Source organism: Embiotoca jacksoni, unplaced genomic scaffold, assembly GCF_022577435.1.
Source record: "Embiotoca jacksoni isolate LCO1_2020_lvr unplaced genomic scaffold, fEmbJac1.0.p SCAF_7, whole genome shotgun sequence".
In the NCBI taxonomy this organism is placed as follows: domain Eukaryota; kingdom Metazoa; phylum Chordata; class Actinopteri; family Embiotocidae; genus Embiotoca; species Embiotoca jacksoni.
This window is the reverse complement of record NW_027185425.1, coordinates 14,245,546-14,263,871: the sequence shown is the minus strand read 5'-3', so window position 1 is coordinate 14,263,871 and position 18,326 is coordinate 14,245,546. Positions and strand designations below refer to the sequence as shown.

The 18,326-nt window shown below is 41.1% G+C and overlaps 3 protein-coding genes across 3 annotated transcripts; all 3 read left to right on the top strand.

Moving 5' to 3' along the window:
* The first annotated feature begins 802 nt into the window (after nucleotides 1-802).
* Nucleotides 803-3,890, top strand: LOC138215019 (glutathione S-transferase A-like). The gene is made up of 6 exons (XM_069176947.1): nucleotides 803-1,071; nucleotides 1,868-1,933; nucleotides 2,037-2,142; nucleotides 3,123-3,241; nucleotides 3,323-3,411; nucleotides 3,497-3,890. The coding sequence occupies exons 1-6, from the start codon at nucleotides 904-906 to the stop codon at nucleotides 3,627-3,629; spliced, it is 681 nt and encodes a 226-aa protein (XP_069033048.1). The 5' UTR covers nucleotides 803-903; the 3' UTR covers nucleotides 3,630-3,890.
* A 3,642-nt stretch (nucleotides 3,891-7,532) lies between these two features.
* On the top strand, nucleotides 7,533-10,820 carry LOC138215020 (glutathione S-transferase A-like). The gene is made up of 6 exons (XM_069176948.1): nucleotides 7,533-7,783; nucleotides 7,939-8,004; nucleotides 8,200-8,305; nucleotides 9,122-9,240; nucleotides 9,948-10,033; nucleotides 10,529-10,820. Exons 1-6 carry the CDS (start codon nucleotides 7,616-7,618, stop codon nucleotides 10,656-10,658), a joined length of 675 nt encoding a protein of 224 aa, XP_069033049.1. The 5' UTR covers nucleotides 7,533-7,615; the 3' UTR covers nucleotides 10,659-10,820.
* Nucleotides 10,821-11,533: 713 nt separating this feature from the next.
* On the top strand, nucleotides 11,534-16,432 carry LOC138214970 (coagulation factor XI-like). The gene is made up of 9 exons (XM_069176834.1): nucleotides 11,534-11,642; nucleotides 11,780-11,936; nucleotides 12,368-12,477; nucleotides 12,587-12,749; nucleotides 13,516-13,634; nucleotides 13,728-13,860; nucleotides 14,096-14,202; nucleotides 15,130-15,289; nucleotides 15,470-16,432. The coding sequence occupies exons 1-9, from the start codon at nucleotides 11,582-11,584 to the stop codon at nucleotides 15,579-15,581; spliced, it is 1,122 nt and encodes a 373-aa protein (XP_069032935.1). The 5' UTR covers nucleotides 11,534-11,581; the 3' UTR covers nucleotides 15,582-16,432.
* Nucleotides 16,433-18,326: the final 1,894 nt, after the last annotated feature.

The following is an 18,326-nucleotide window of genomic DNA, read 5'->3' as shown; positions in this document are numbered from 1 at the left end:
CCTACCTGCTGGAGGATGATGATCCAACTGGAGGAGAAAGCTCTGCTGTAGAGATCAGGAGGAATCTTGTCCCATTGTATTTGGAGTGGTATTGTGATCTTATAGGGCGGCTGTCGCTCAGGTGTTGTAGCGAGTTGCCCTCAAACCGTAAGGTTGGTGGTTCAGTCTGTGGTTTCCTCCTGTCCACATGCTGAAGTGTCCTTGGGCAAGACATTGAACCCCACGTTGCTCCAGATAGCAGGCAAGCACTTTGCACGTCAGCTCTGTTGCCATTGTTGTATGAGTATGAATGTGTCACAGGGTTTTGCAGGCCTCTAGTTTCACATTTTATTTCCTCACACAAATTCACTTTGCCAAGTTTAAGTCACCCAAAATAACAGGATAAGTAGCTACATGAACACAATAAAAAGGAGTGCTCCCTCGCTTACTTAGATAGATTCAAGTTGAGATTGGTCTATAGCGGCCCACTTAGCTGCATTAAGAAATGACATTGCTCTCCATAAACATGTACCATTGTTTCATCCGCAGAGCCCGATGCCGACAGTTACACTGGAACTACCTTGTTCTGAAAAAATAGACAACTCAAGAATTGTCAATTTGTGACTTCCAGCACAGAATGGAGACATACAACGATCAGAATCCCTGAAAATCACATAATGCATAATCGCATATTTATATTGGATGTTCTGTCCCTGAAGAGGAGAAACAGGGAAGCGCTCCAAACTTTAACTCTGGTAGTTGTAGTTTCTTCTTCCACCCAGTAGGTGGCAATATGCGCTTTTATTAAAGCTTGAAAAACCCATAAACCTTTGCAAGAGAAATACTCAATCCGCTTCAGTGGTAGACGAAGGTAAGAGGTTCTTGTTGTTGTTAACTCTACAAAAAAAAAAAAACAACAACAACATGGCGAAGGACATGACTCTGCTGTGGGGCTCCGGCTCTCCTCCCTGTTGGAGGGTGATGATCGCTCTGGAGGAGAAGAACCTGCAGGGCTACAACCAGAAACTGCTCTCCTTCGAGAAAATGGAGCACAAGTCGCAGGAAGTGTTGGATATGAATCCCAGGGGACAGGTATCGAACTAGTCTGTAGAAAATCACACTATGACTCACGTTAAAAATAATTAAAAAAAAAAAAAAAAAAAACTCCTCAAAAATCCCAACCTGAGTAACTTCATGTACATTAACCTGATATGCAGGCGTCAGCTCTGCAACGTAGGTAGCGCCAAACCCCAGCCAAGAAATTTCAGATTTAATGATTTCTGATACTGCATAATAAGCGGAGCTGCTTTAACTTCGTTGAAGGCTTTTATCGAATAGCAAGGATAGACTGTTTAATTCGGTTTACATTCCGTTCATTAAGCAGCTTTATATTTCAGGAATTCCTCTAAAGGCTGGCTAAGTGCCTATCTTCCTACTAGTTAACTACAGCGCCACACATGGAGGTAAACTAACGAATAAAAACAGAATTTCTACAGTAGATGAAAAATTACCATGCCGAAGTATATAATAAGCTTCTGTGTTGCATTGCTATCTTAGTTTGTGATTTATAAGTCATGTATTATGCGAGTAAGTGTCCGTTTTAAATGTAGTTTGGGTGCACGAGTTTGCCTTAAGCAAAAAGAGTACACCTGCTTTTATTGTTTTACAGCCTCAAAACCTTCAAACCACACACTGTTAACACAGTGTTTTTTTTTAACACAATGAGTTTTATTAAAATATTTTATAATTATTAAATAATTAAGTTAAATAAGATTCCCTGTACAGCAGGTTTTAATTGGCTCCCTGCATCATTACCATTAAAACATGATATTTGATGACAACACCAATAAAAGTTAACTTGTCAATAATCTGTCTTTAACTTTTTCAGCTTCCAACTTTCAAACACGGAGACACTGTCGTGAATGAGTCCTATGCAGCCTGTTGTTACCTGGAGGTGAGGGACCTAATCCATCAACTAATAATATCAATTAACACCAGCCGTTTTACACATGCCAACACTAAATCCTCATCCGCGTGCGTGTTTTCTCTCAATATAGAGCGAGTTCAAGTCCCAGGGAACCAAACTGATCCCAGACAGCCCGGAGGAACAGGCGCTGATGTACCAACGCATGTTCGAGGGTGTCACGTTCTACGAAAAACTCAGTAAGGAACATCAAAGTTTGTCGACAGACAGATGGACGGGTGGAGGTGAGCGGGGTGTGAGGAGTTTCTCCTGGTATCTGCCCGTCTATGACGACGGCTCGAGTAGATGTCCTTCGGGAGTGGCGAACTGAGACGAACGAGGCGTCCTCACTGCTCGCTGTAGCTCCTTCCTCCCCGCTGCAGTGCAGCCCGAGTGGCAGACCCTGCAGCAGTATGTCATGACTCTGGGGGAGTTTGTCACGTCCTTGTTGGTAGTCAGGCCCACAGTGATCGTCTCATCTGCCATTATGATTGTAGTGTGGGAGCTGCAGGTGGGAGTGCGGTCGTTGGCAAAGAGGGAATAGAGAAGTCGGCTGAGGACACAACCTTTAGGAGAACGGGTGTCGAGGATGACGGCGGAGGAGATGTGATTACCGAGTCTCTGGATGAGAAAGTCCTTGATCCACAGACACGTGTATGTAGACCGAGTGTCTGCAGTCTGTTGGCCAGTTTGTGGGTTGATGGTGTTAAAGGTTTGAACTGAAGTCATCTTAACGCAGGTATTGGGGTTTTCCAGGTGGGTGAGAGCAGTGTGAAGCGCCGAGGTAGATGGCATCTTCCGTGGATCGATTGGTCCGCAGGATTCCCATAAGTCAGGGAATTTGAAAAACTCTTCTCCAGACAGGGAACGTCGGAGAGTTTAATTCTTTTTTTTAAGGCCAAGTCACGGAATATCAGGTAATTTTGTTTGCATGTTAAATTTTAGTTGCCGTTTCTCAAACCAGAATCAAACCTGTTGAAAAACAGGTTTAGTTCATCGGCCCATGCCTGGCCGCCTCCCACCACCGCTGCTGTGTCCCGTGATGGTTTTGAGTCCTCTCTTTGTTCTGTTAGAGACGATCCTCCAGCTTCCTCCTGTTGCAGTCCTTTCCTTTCCTTATTTCCACATCATTGTGTGTGTGTGTGTAATCTTAATGTGCTTCTTTTTTGTTTTTTTCCAGATGCAGTGATCTACTATGACTGGTTTGTCCCTGAAGGAGAGAGGCATGACTCCGCTCTAACGAGAAACAAAGAGGCTCTGACCACTGAGCTCAAACTGTGGGAGGGTTACCTGCAGAAGGTGTGTGAGTGAGCGGTACACGTGAACTGACTCGACATGCGTCGATGCATTCAAACTGGCTGCATTTTTCTTTCTTTCAAGCTGGGCCCCGACTCTCACCTGGCGGGGCCGTCCTTCTCGCTGGCAGACGTGGTCGTCTTTCCGACCGTCGGCACTCTCTTCAGATTTGGGTAAGAGAGGCAGAGACGGGAACATGAAATAAGAGACGGTCTGCAGAGATCGCAGCTCAAACGCCTTCTACCTTCTGGTCTGTAGGTTGTCTGCAGAGCGCTACCCTAAACTGGGAGAGTATTACTCTCTGCTGAAGGAGAGACCCAGCGTCAAAGCCAGCTGGCCTCCTCATTGGCTGGAGAACCCCAAGGGACAAGACACACTGAAAGACATCTGAGTCTCACTCACACACACACACAATGAGTCGAAAAAGAAAGTGTTCGATTACCATTGTGTTCGAAATATATCTGCGTGAAATAAGTCCAATTATGTAGTTCTTGTTAGTTTGAGTCAAATCTTTGGCAAAAATAGCTGTTTGAGTGAACAGTTGAAATTGCACTAGTATGTTTTGAAATATGTTAATATAAATCCCAAAACATGTTTAACATTGAGTGGAATATGTTCCTTGTATTGCTCTGTATTAAAATCTAGTGCTTCACATGGTGTGTGATCGTGGAAGAAGGCCTGGCCAGGCTCTACACTGCTGTGATGGGTTGTGTCGCTGTCAGTCAACTGGTCCCTTGGGGGGGGGGCGTGTCTGTTTGATTGACAGGCCTGTGGTGCAGTCAGGTTTCCGCAATCGGTGGGCGGGGCATCGTGCCCTCGGGTTCCCAATCAGATTGATTTAGAGTCACCATTCGCTCCTCCCCGGCTCGTCCCTATATGGTCACTTCTGGCTCCAAAATCTGAACACAAGGCTTCACAACAGCAATTCACAAACTAATGGGTGATGTCACCGTTAGTTTCCGCTTGGTCTCTAACCTTTCCTTAAACTAAATCCTGACCTCAACCATAACCCTTGTGGTGGACATTCTTTGCCGGCCCGGATGCCCTGGTCCCTTCACACCACTTGTAGTCATCATACTCAGAGTCGTTGAAGTCGGATGCAATGTAGGTTTATTGAAAATCAAAGGTTTCAATAGACCGAGCGTTCTCGCAAGAGCAACTGAGGCTGAAGTGCCAAGAACCTCCTTTTAAACGGGTTACGGTCTGGACTTTATCTTTGGGGTTCCACATCTGCTGTCATGTGCTGTGAAACAATGGGTCCTGTCTAACGGCCTACAGTCCTGAGACCACCTGACATTCAGTAAGCAACATGTACTTAGATTGTCTACTATCCAACGCTGTCTCATGATTAATACACAGTCCAGTTATTCTCAGTTTGTACACTTTGTGCTCCAGCATTACACAAATCAATATTCCTATTGATTAAACATTCAAATTTAAGATTCAACCAACAACTTCGATGGTGAGTCCAAAAAAAAATCCACCACACCGCCCTACAACAACCAATCACAGGTGCTCGCCTGGTTTTACAGGTCCTTCCTATTTGTTAGCATAAATCGAGTCATTGTCAAGTCAATTATGATGAAAAAGTTTAGAAAATTCATTGTTAAAAATGTGTTAACCCTGGTACAGTATATGTAACGTCAGTGTTTCCTCTGAAGTCAGTTGTTTTGCTTTAATAGGTTTAAGTCAGCAGACTGGCTCTCTGCATGCACATTGCTTCATAAACTGATGTATTGGGACGACAGTTACATCACAGGCCTAATCAAATATGTCACTGCTGAAGGAAGGGTCAGATTAAGGCAGAGATGGAGTAAAGTTGGCAGCGTTGTGTGTGCGTGGTTCAATGGTCACAGAGAAAGCAATCGGTGTGTGCTGTATGTTTCCAATCACACATCTCTCTGTTGCCATAGAAAAATGTTAGGGCATGTTTTCAAGGACGCAACCCTTGTGTTTGATTATTTGAATGGCCGTCCTGGTTTGCTCTGCACAAAGGTGACTCGATTACACTGGGTCATCATGACTTTGCATAAATCAGATGTTATCCAATCTTGCGTCCTCTTTGCATTAATTTTGCATTTCGTGTTAAATTCACGACCTCTTTGAGACCCATTGACAAGTGCTTTTTTGATAGATATGAACATTAGACTCGTGTAGTGGCTTTGTAGAGGTGTTGAACATGGGTGAAGATCCTGCACAGACATCCCGGTCCTTTGTCTTGGCCCTTTTATCCACCCAGACTTCATTCTGGCACTGTGAAGTTTGAACTTCCCCCTGTTTTTCCCCATCAGCCAGTGATCACAGCAGCATTTTTTTATTTAATTCAAAATGGTTAAAATAACTGTCCTGTGCTGCCCCATCCAACAAACAGGAGAACTCGAGCTATATATTTTTGATTGTGACCGAATATCGTATTCATATACAACAAAGACATTTCATTTATCCAACATACTGATAATCACGTTCTTAAAACCACCGTACAAGCATCGGGGTTTTTTTCATATATATTTGCAAATAAAAGCTAAATAGTGGGGAAAGTGGTCAAAATATAACTTTATGGAGCTGAACCAGATGATCTCCGCTTTAAAAAAATGCTCATGCTACAGAACTTTCACATTATAAAGGAGACATTTAACCTACATTTTGTGCTCTGCATTCATCCATGCATTCAGCCTTTAATTAACAAGCGCCATGCACGCACAAGACAATAAAGGAAATTTAGAGGGTGAAAACGGGCTTCACGTTACGTGCTCATCAACAATTCTGCAAGTCATGCATGTAGAACAAAACCCGGTGTATCGGCTGACGTGACGAGAACACCTATCATTTTAATACCATCGGTTTTTTTTCTTTTGTGCTTCACTACCGTACACGTTCTGTCAAAAGAAAGTGTTGATGTACTGCTAGTCAAGCGAAATGAAAATACAAAACATACTCAAACACACACAGGAAATACCAGAGACGTTAGGCAGCCTGCATGCTGATGAAGACACAGATACAGTAGCAGGAATTTTTAATAAAACTAAAACACTCTTTCAGGTTGAACTGTCTGCACGTCCTTGAAGTATGAACAAATTCTGCTTCGATGTTTTTTATCAAACGTCTCGGAAACAAAAAATAACAGCATGTTGTGAACGTGTAGCTAGAAGAAGGAAACTTCAGAGGAACCACAAGTTGTTCTTGTTATTCCTGTTGCATTCTTTCATCCAACAAGTTTTTTTATCGACCGCTACAAAAAAAAATAGTTTACCTCACCGCCCTGCTGATACCACCAACCGCTCAATGCACATTGTCTCAATTTCAAAGATGTGTGCAGGGAAAGAGGCACAAAGGAGCTGTCAGTTGTGAACAAGTTGGCGCTCGTACTTTTCTATTCATTGTCACCTGAAATGTAGATCTGAAAATGTAAGGATCATAGATCGATGGTGTCACTTACACTCGGTAGAGATACTATTGTTTATTGCGAATGACTTGTGTGTGCAGAGGTGAAGGAAAAGTGCGGAGTCACTGTGAGTTGTCAGCAGTCACATTTCAGGATGCACCACGTTCAACAGGAAAAACAGCAAAGTGCTGTGGGAATAGGTGAAGATAATAATAGTGACTATGAACAGGGACAATATTGATGCATATTCTCATGCAATGTCTAACAGTAATAGTAAAGCCTACATAAAATAATTGCAGCAATGAAAAGATACTTGCTCGCTAAAGAGAACAACAGGAATACACATACTTTTAACTAAGATTTTATTTTCTCGCGTGTGTTCCTGAAATTTTCTTCACCATAAAACACTTTTAATTAATTAATTAATTTTTTTTTTTTTTCTGACTTCAAGTAAAAGCCTGTTTACAAGTGAGAATTTCAGTGTGTAGATGTTTTTATTTTAAGTTTCCATAACCACTCATAATTATACTCTTAGTGCTGGATTCCTGTTTCTTTTCTTCTTCTTTTTTAACCACATCTTGATCTGCATGCCTGAGAACAAAGAGTTTCTACACGAAGCAAGAGAAGTCACTCCTCCTCTCATGACGTTGGTAATCCCCGCAGATACAAACATCTGGAGGCCTAATTTTTTTTATCATAAAATAGAGAATAAATTCAACTGTGCGGGTACTGAAGTGTCAGTGTGTCGCCATGTTGCCCCGAGAAAACAAAAAGGGAGGTGTTTAAGCTACTTGAGAAGGGGTGTGAAACCATCTTTTATGAGTCGCATATCTTTGGTGATAACAGAAATGGGATGGGACTTAATTCCACCAATCCGGGTCTGGTGACTGGGGCTTGTTATAAAACCTCTCGTGCGGCGCCACGGAGTCACTCGTCCACTTCACTCTCCCCGATCACTATTCCAGCTGTCAGGTGTCGTTGCTCTCTGTGAAAACATGGCCAAGGACATGACTCTGCTGTGGGGCTCCGGCTCTCCTCCCTGTTGGAGGGTGATGATCGCTCTGGAGGAGAAGAACCTGCAGGGCTACAACCAGAAACTGCTCTCCTTCGAGAAAATGGAGCACAAGTCGGAGGAGGTCATGAAAATGAACCCCAGGGGACAGGTAGGTTCATGGCATTTACCTGGAAACCATTCAAGATCTCACATTACTTCATTCTGCTTCATTTTCCTGAAAAGCATTGAATCCTATTTTTTTTTTTTTGATAAGAGATCAGAATGCGTGCAAATTATTTTCCTTTTACCTGATCTTTCTTACAGCTTCCTGCCTTCAAATGTGGGACCAATGTCCTGAATGAGTCCTACGCCGCCTGCATGTACCTGGAGGTGAGAACTTGACCGGCGGCCCCGAGTTAATATTTAATGCTGCAATATGAAGTCAATAGGTGGGAGTGCTTCTTGTGCTTGTATGTTCAACAATGCCTCGCAGCCAAACCGACACCCTACACCGCCGAGGGAAAGAAACCGGAGCTTCATCCTGCTTTTCATAACAGTTGCTCTTTTCATGTCTCCCAACAACAGAGCCAGTTCAAGAGCCAGGGAAACAAGCTGATCCCCGACTGCCCCGCTGAGCAGGCAAAAATGTACCAGCGCATGTTTGAGGGTCTCACGCTCAACCAGAAGATGGGTATGTTGGACCTGACAGGCCAATCTGAAGTAAAGCAACACATCCCTGATCACTGAAAAAATGTTGCATCCTTAAAATAATAATGGCTGAGATGATGATCCTGCAAAAAACATTGAGTTTTAAAGCCCATCCAGGCTACTACAGCTTTCTCTCGGTAGTATGACTCGGCCGTTGTTGTTGTTGTTGTTGCCATTCAGCAGTATGCCCTTCGGGGCTTTGACCTACACTGCACTTGGCAACATCCTCATACACCAACCTGCCACCTTTTGAAACTACTGAGACTTCATGTCTTCAGGCAGCCTCCTCAGAGGCAGCTCCACATCAGCGTCGCCCTCCTCGGGAGACCCGAGTCGTCCAAAACACACGTCGCTCCCTAATGAGCTGTGCATTCACACAATCAAGCCAGCCATGGTGCATTAATGCTGTGTGCTGCGGGGCAACCCTCACAACAGGTAGTGAAGTCACATGTTAATCCCACAAAGGATCACATGCTGAGACTCTGCTCGCCTCGCTTCATTTGGGTGCTTCATTTTTTTATTTTATTTTTTAGGGGAAAGGTGCCAAAATAAAAGAGCTGAACTCTTAGATTATTATATTAAACTTGTGCAAAACATGCCCATAGTCTCTTATAAGTAGACTGATTCCAACTTTTACTTTCCACAGTTTGAAACTTGATGTTACATAATCATCTCCTCAGTGGCCCCACCCACTGCTGTTAAAGGGAAGTGGACGTTGTCCAACGCTTGGGTAGATGTTACTGATACGTCTCGTAGCTCAGAGTGTCGCCTTCACATTTTGTTTTTAATGTTTTTTCAGTGGACGTGATCTACTACAACTGGAAGGTGCCGGAGGGAGAGAGACACGACTCTGCCGTGAAGAGAAACAGAGAGGCGCTGGCTGCTGAGGTCAAGCTGTGGGAGGGATACCTGCAGAAGGTAAACCTCAACATATAACTCACTAAATGAAAACATGCAGGGCAAAGGTTACAAAGCTGCAGAGGCTGAGTGTGCAATAATAATCTGGTGCTGCTCTGAAAACTTGTAGTTCAGCAGCACGACTTTGTGTTCTAGTTGTTGTTGTTGTTTTTAGCAAAATTTAAAGTATCATTGAATAGTCTTGGGTAAAATTGTACAACTAAAGTTTGAACTTTCACACAAAATGAACCTCTAATCTTTGCAGGATGGAGGCAAGATCAGGTTTCATTTTAGTCACTTAAGAAAATAATTCACAGAGTAGTGGACTTTGATACCACTGTCACTCCGCATGTTAAATATGAAGCTGAAGCCAGGAGGGGATTTGCTTATCCTAACAAAGTCTGGATATGGGGGTACAAAAAAGCTAGCTTGGTTGTACCAAAACCCTTAAGCTTACTATAATTATTTGTTTTTAATTAAATCCATTAAAAAAAACGTGTTGTGTTGGTCTTAAAGCTTATTTCTCGTAATGACAAAATTCTGCACATCTTTAAAGGCAGATGCACCTATTATTAAATATTCAGTAAGCCAAGCTATGGTCATATATCAAAGCTAATGTTTGTCAATATTGTGATTATTATCTTGTTAGGCTGTGGGACGTCACTGCGCGCCCTCTAGATTAGGTTATTGTCGTTGGTTGTAAGATCAACTCTTGTTCTCTCCTACAGGGACAATGCTGTTTCCTGGCTGGAAAAACCTTCTCACTGGCTGATGTGGCTGTTTATCCAAGCATCTGCTATCTCTTCCGCTTTGGGTAGGTGCATCAATCAGGCCGGTATCACGGCAAAGCATGTAATACACCCGCCAGTCCACTAGACGGTACTGTCAGCGTTGACTTTTAATCTCATCTCGGCAAGAAAAGTAGACTCGTCATCATATGACAGAGGTCAACCGACCAAGTACATGCAAAAGTGCTAAAGACCTTGTTCGGCGGTAGGTTGGAAAACGATGGACTATCACTCAAGAGATAAGGTTTTGAGTTGGCAAGAAAGTGATAAGAATGTTTGTTTTGTTTTTTTTAAAGAAAAGATCTCTAACTACTTTTTTTTTTTTTTTTTTTTTAAACACCATGGCCAGGCAAAAGCATGACACAACATGGTATGCTGTAGTGGACTGGCAGGTGTATTACACACTCTGCTGTGATATCAGGATGGATTAATGGACCAAAAATGTCTAGATAAATAGAGTAATAAACTGCATTGACTGTACAATTTGAATTTTCACACCAGCTTTTGTTTTTTCTCTGTAGGTTAAGTGAAGAGCGTTACCCTAAACTGACAGCCTATTATAACTGTCTGAAGGACAGACCCAGCATCAAAGTGTCCTGGCCTCCTACCTGGCTGGAGACACAGGGACAGGACACTCTGAAGGACATCTGAGCCAACAGTCAACACTTTTCATATGTAACCACTCCTTACAATGCACTTCTAACAGGTCACATTTTTTTTAAACTAAGCATTTGCTTCTACCATATTAGGTAATCTAACATAATTTGTTCGTGACTTGTGCTGTAAACAAAAATAATAAAAACTGGATTTAAATTTTGCCTTCTACGGTGTGCTTTATATTTTTCACAGAAGTCTGTCAGAGGGGAAGTACTGTAATTATTTTATAGCTGGAATGCAGGAATTTTCTGAATAAGTGGACGTTGTTTACAGCCACACAATTGTTCATGCAAAGCTATGAAAGCCAACACCAGCACCAGATAAAGCTCTTTGTATTTGTGTTTTATAATCTAATATTCCTATGTCATCTTGCTGTATCTTATTTTTTACTTGTATTAATGGATTTGTTTTTTAGTATGAACTACAAATAGAATTTGCCCTGTGACGGATCAACAAAGGTACATATTGTATAATTTTATCTTGGTGCCAAAACCTTGAAATGTTGGTTTTAATCTGGACTCTAGAGCAGTCAATACACATGAAAGGTCAAACATCACTTGAGGACAGCTCATTTAAAGCTGTAGTTTATTTTAAACTATCGGTATAACAGTGCTGAAAAGTCAAATTTGATTTGAGAACGTGTTGAGAACATGTGGCCACTCGTGCTGTCATGTAATCAAGTAGAAGCCAAGCTATCTATGGCTTACTTACTTATTGCATATAAGGGTTGCTAACTACAGTATATTAGACTGCTGCTAGTGAGTCATTAAATGTGCCAATCAGCTGTGCAAACAGATCAAATGTGCATGTTGCAAAACAGCCCTTTGATCAACTTGCATTTTCAGAACTACTTTATAAACTAGAGTTGTGCTTCAGGAATCTCAGATCCTGTGCAGAGTATCAACAGAACAAAGAAGATGGTCACCCAACTGATTTTGATGGGTCTGCTCTCCCTCTGCAGCCTCTCCTCTAGTCAAGGTAATACACAAACTGAATATTGTAATGACAGGACTATTTGTATTTGGCTACTTGTGTATGAAGTTTTTATTTCACCACTTTGAGAATTTGCTTCTGCGCATGTAAACAAGCCTGTGTCTCCTTTTCCATTTCTTCAGAATGTAACCGTGAGCTGAAGATCAACCTGGATTTCCCAGGAACAGACATAGTGCGTCTCTACTCCCCTGATGTGATGCACTGTCAGCGGCTGTGCACCGAGCATCCCTCCTGCCTCTTCTTCACCTTCATTCGATCCGATTGGACCAGAGATGACGGGTATGACAGTCACTGGAGACCTAAGTAACATTTGTGAAGAGGGGTGTATTTGATTTTAAATGCTTTCTGAAAACAAAGTGCTGAAAGTCAAAGGCAAATGTATTTACAAATAGTTTGGGGTTTTTATTTAGAGCTATTACACTTCTAAAAGTGAAGAAGGTGCTGGATATAAATAAGAAATCAAAGCATGGAGCATACATTTTAATTGCAAAGACTAATTTACAAGTATTTTTTTTCTGTAAGTCTTTATTTGCCTATTATGTAATATTTTGAGTACTTATTTGTCTTATTCCTGTGGTCAACTGTTTTTTTTTGCTGCATCTACAATGACCTACTTTCCTCTTTTACTTTTTAAAGTTTTAATTGAAATACACTGAGGCAAAACAAAATAAATATGATAGTAATTTTTTTTGAATTGCCTTTCTTTGCAGGCACTTTGACTGCTACCTCAAGTCCACTTCCTCTGGACAGCCTAATGTTGAGTCTCCTCTGCTGGGTGTCACTTCTGGGTTTTCCCTCAAACCTTGCAGCCCAGTCCCACGTAGGCTCACCACCATCACCAAACCATAACAAAAACAATTGATCATTATATAATGGATGGTCATATTCTTCTAAACTTTCTGTGTCTGTGTTTCTGATGTTTGCACCAGAACCTTGTCTGTCTGAGGTGTACCAGGACGTCGACTTCCCTGGGGCAGACTACAGAGCCCTCTTCACAAGCGACTATGAGGAGTGTCAGAGAGCCTGCACGGAGGACTCTGGCTGTCAGTTTTTCACTTTTGTACTAAAGGATTTCAGAACGGAAAGTATCAGGTAATCACATTATGTTAGATTGTGAGTTATATTGTCTTTATTCGGGGCTGATCTGGAGTCAGAGGGAGAAAACTCAGTGGGGTGTTTGTGTGAAAATCAGTTTAGAAAGGTGTTCACTGAAAGAGAGGAGGAATTGATGTTATAAAACTTTCATATGAAGCTTCCGTTGCAAAAATAAATAATACATTTGCATTAAGTTACATAGATAAACCTTTGTGCGTTTAGCTGATCTTGAAAGTTAAAAGATTTGCCTGCAGTTTGGAGGGTATACTCATTGACATGCATTTGGAGTCCCAAGGAAGACATCATTCACTTTTTGGTTGCCTTCAGTGAAAGAGAGGACGGTGGGATGTTACGACATGCAAAAAAGGTCCCTAGCAAGAAATAAAACCGGGGACAGCGCAGTTGTATATACATCTTAACTATTAGGTTAGTGCGCAATAGTGACTCTTTTAAAGGGGCAATTGTGTCATTTAGTATCAGTCTTCCATATTGGGAGACTCAGAGGAGTTGTAGAAAAAAGAAAAGAAATATACCTTCTTTTTGATCAAACTCAAAAAATTCGAGACATTAAAAAAACGTTTAAAAATGTCAAGTCTCCATGCCCAACCTCACATAACCCTAATGATGTCACTGTAAGATCATCGGGGGTATTTTCATAACCTTGACAAAACCTGAGTCGTCTCAGATTTAGCTGTAGTGATCTGGAGTGATGTATTTTGCTGTCATTCAAAATTGGTCCCATTTCTCTCTTTTTTTTTTTTAGGTACAAGTGTCACCTTAAATTCAGCTTCAGTATACCAAGGACTCCTATTGTAGAAAGAACGGCTGGTTTAGTTTCTGGATTCTCCCACAAAACACAAATGTCTCAAAACTTCGACACAGGTACACAAACAGTCACAGCCAGAGTTGTGGTTTTATAATTTTCTGCGGGTGGTTGTGCATGTGTTCTTATTGTATTTCCTGGATTTTGTACAGCATGTCAGAACCAGCTGTTTCCAGGCACCGACATCCCAGGACAAGACAACCAAGTGCTGCCTGCTGCCTCTCCTGAACACTGCCGGGCCCTCTGCTCTGCTCATCCACGCTGCAACTTCTTCTCCTATGTCAGGTAGGCTGTGTTTGACTAACCGTCTCAGAGTTGAAACTTTTCTCTCTCTTGTGTGGCAATAAGGTAAAGTTAGTCCAGTAAAGACGATACAAGTAGTTTGATTATATTAGCCCATTCGTTGTTCCAACATCAGTATGAGTCCTGACGTTGTTGTTCTGCTTTTCTGTCAAATCTCTACTTTTTATGTCAAAATTGAGACACCGTTTAATTCAATTCATTTTCCTTATTTTTCCAGTGACAATTTCAACTGTTACTTGAAGACAAATGTTCATGACATGGTGATGAAAGCCAAAGACGGAGTCACATCAGGGATACCAGCACGCTTCTGTCAACTTGATAACAGTATGTACCGCCAATCGACACAAACACTGTGAAAAAGGACGCAGACCCTCACAGACAACACAGTCAAACTAGCAGCATGGCACAATGGCAGCTGGTCACATGGTCAATCCTGCTTTTCACTTATTTAGTGAAATATCTCAAGATCTGCTCTATTGATTGGCATAACATTTTGAAAAATCACAGACATTTTAATAAAGCAGATATCTTTAGTATTGAATAAGAAATTACAGTTTGAGTAATAAATTCTGATGACTGGATTCTTACGATGAGAGTGCCCCCAGAAACCAGACGCTGGAGGTGGTTGAGCAGAATATATGGATTTCAAATTTTTTTATTTGTGTAGCGCCAAATCCACTTTTTAAACAGGCCCCAAAAATATTACAATTCCCACATGAGTGATAGCTGAAGTCAGGAGCTCTAAAAAGCCAGAATGACACAATTACAATAATATTTAAAGAACAGGGACACAAAACTGATTGGCTCAAAAAACACAGGCATGCAGAGAGATCTTTAGTCAGGGATTGTGACGTCAAGAATACGTGTGAAAGCGGAAGTGATGAAAATAGAGCAGCAGAAAAAGCAAATCGACACAGGAATGAAGATGAAACGTGAGAGAACAGATCTTCCTTACTGAACTTACGCATAAGCTTCATTTATAGTTTCTACACAATGCATCCTAATGATGTTGGTGATGCTCTTCAGTGACTTCCAGCACAACAGTGAAGTTCACATTTGTGGTTTAGATTGAAACATCTCAACACATGTAGAAAGGTGACTCTTATTTTAGATTTGTTCTAAAATCTAGGATTACAAAGGCTGTGATCTTTCAGCACACAGTATGTTTATCCATAAATCTTTTCTGTATCTTGTAAGTGTTGTTGATTTGCAGGCGAGCACAAGTTTAACCCTGTTTGTCTCTGATTTCAGACTGGATTAAGGTGAGTCACGAAGGAGTAGATTTCCGAGGTTCCGACATTCGCAACATGCTGACGGACGATGCCCAAATGTGTCAGAGGATCTGCACTGAAGATCCTAACTGCCAGTTCTACACTTACGTCAATGAAAACTTCGCTAACAGTGATTATTGGTACGGTATTCTTTGCACACTCACGCAACACAAAGGAAATTATAGCAACATTTCAGCCAATACCCAGAAATCCTGCAACTTTTCACATTCATGAATTAGATGTGATTGTAGCCCCAATTTTTGTCATTTCCAGACAGCTGTATTCATGGTGCTTCATTCAATGCTTGTTTTGTGTTGTAGGCGGCGCTGCCATCTGAAGCGTGTCATCACCATGCCTGCTCCTCCCAAAATCACCAAACTGGACAATGTTCTGTCCGGCTTCACCCTGAAGAACTGTCCTACAGATGTTTAAATTAGATTTTGAAAAAGTACAATCTACAGTATGTAGCTGCATTTACATGAGACCAGAAATATCCTCTCAGTTCTCATTATTTGGCTTTCACTCTTCCCTCTGACAATGGCTCTCACTCTGTATTTGTGTCTTCTTCTTCTCTGCTGTTCTCCTAACCTATTTTTTTCTCTTTAATACTTAACATGCTTAACATGTTTTTAAAATCCCTTAATTTCTATTGAAGCAGCAGAGGATGTTTTTTTTTGGTGTAAACCAGAGAATAAAACAGACTAAAAATTAATTTGCTTTCCATCCTCTTTAATAATTTTTAGGTCAGTATTAACAGACCAAATACTTTAGCTTTTAACAAGGAGAATTTTTACAGAGATTCAGTGTGTCTGAAGTGAGAAATGACATATATTTACAGTACAATTACACTATTTCCACAATAATAAAAGTTCCTACTTTGAAATAAGACATTTTTACTTGGGGAAAATATTTATTCGTTATATAAATAGGGCCTATTTATTCAGCTCGCACGCACATACACAGCCATTGTCTTTCAACTTTCATGTCATTCCCTCGTCCCTCACTTTAACCTTAACCTACACAACAAATTGCCTAAAGCCAACCGTCACCATAAACTAAACCTAATTTAAACCTGAACCCTAAAACCAAGTCTTAATCCTCAGATCAAGTGAATCACCTGCAGCAGAATTCTTTATCGCGCATTTGATGTAAAAGAGGGGCCTCCTATGTCTCCACCTCATAAATGTGATTATCAGATAATGCGTGGCAACACGGTATCCAGAATAAAGTCTTGAGAGTCGCGAACATAAGATAATAAAATACTATGAAGGTATTCACATTCACTCTGTCGCTGTTAAAGTCATTTTCCTCTGCATTTTCCAGCATTACGCCATTACTGTCAGCATACCAGATAACCGACCCGCCGAGCTGTTATTTCATTTCTGTGAATATTTCTGCACATTATAAGCTGCCCTTTATTTCTGGTGACGGTAAAGCGGCGGGTCTCTGGGACAGCCAGTTAGCAGGGTTGTTTCATGTGCAGTCTATGGTTGGTGGTGTTAGTTAGGCACCTGCTCACCAGCAGGGGGCAGACGCTGCTGGGATCTACACCGTTTCAAAGACAACGGAAAGTACAGACGTCAATCATACGTTTGATAGAGATTTTTTTTTTTTTTTTTTTTTTTTTTTAATCTTTTCTTTTAAACTAAATAACTACAAGTAAATAAATCTGATGGGCCAGATGAATATTGCGGAAGGACATTCAGACTGAGTTGATAAACAGAGTGATGTATTTCAAGGGACTATTCACTTTTTTTCTTAGACTGGGGTTTTCAGGAGCTGTTTACAAAGTGTGGGTAACCAAACTGTATTAAAAAAAAAATCTTATGTAGCCCGAAAATCTCAGAATCTTTTATACAATACAAAAAATATACCCATTCTTTCTATTTTCTTTAATCATCATTAGCACATTTCCTTGTGCCCTATAGAGGAGACTAGTTAATTGTCAGATCAACCTGCAGAGGGTGGTGCTCTTACATTGTGAAAATATAACGTGATTTTTACAGTTTTATTAAGCATTTTCTGTGGACTGTCCTGCTGATAGTGAGATGTTTTGCTGACTAAGATGAACACAGGTGAGTCCCATACAAGTCCAACTCTGATTTATGTTGGTTTAAACACATCAAACTTTATATTTGGATGGTTTACATACCAGTTTCACTTTCCTGTAACCAGCGTACAATTGTTCAGAGCACAACAACTGTCTCTTTAGGCTGGTGGTCACCTGCCTTGCTGGAAAAAAACAAACAGTTTAGATCAGAATATTTTTCATGCTGGTCTAATCTGGTTAGAACAAATTGTACTCTGTCTTTCATATGTTTCACGTCCTTCCACGTTGACTTGTGTTGTTCGTGTTGTTGAAATGCAAAAGTTGGTTAACAAATTCACCATCAACAAGTGTTACAGAAAGAAAACAACAAATACACAGTTGTTTGACATGCATGTGGCTTTTTGAAAGTATTCTGAATATACATGATATACATATTATGTACTATAACTGACTACATTACATATTGGACAGCGTTGTCAGTATTCAGCTGTCACTATTTTTTTTTCCTCGAATGATTTAGCCCAACCTCTGGTCTTTGGTAGTTTTGCCTTGACCTTGTTGGCAGCCTGTGAACTGGCCATTGTCATAGACCCCTGTGCTATTTAAACCCTGTCCCGTGTTTTTTTTAAGTTGTATTTTTGGATTGTTTTGGTGAGGTACAAGTAAAGCATTTTGAATTGATCTATTAACTTTTGATTGAGGGAAAGTCATCCTGGCCTCTGAAGTTCCTCCTGGATTCCTGCAACTTCTCAGTTTTGACAGCAGAGGTCACTAAACTATCGTCATCAACCACCGCTGCTCACACTTTGCTCAGTGTATTCTGCTTTTTGGACACTCACTTTCCCATTGGGACTGCAGTTTACAAACAAGACATGAACTCAGATGTATTCACACCTCTGAGTCCAAATGACGTGTCAGATATTGAACGTCAGGAGGGTGAGGACCCCTTTTATCAGCACAGCAATTATCAGATATTTATAAGTATCTTTTCACTTACCCTGGAGTTAAAAGCAGACGTTGTTATTCACTGGCACAAAGAATAGACGGCTTTATTACTGTACAAGAGCTGTTTTCCACAATTAAATGTCAACACTTGTGTTTCTTCTGGCTCAATACAGTCTACACCT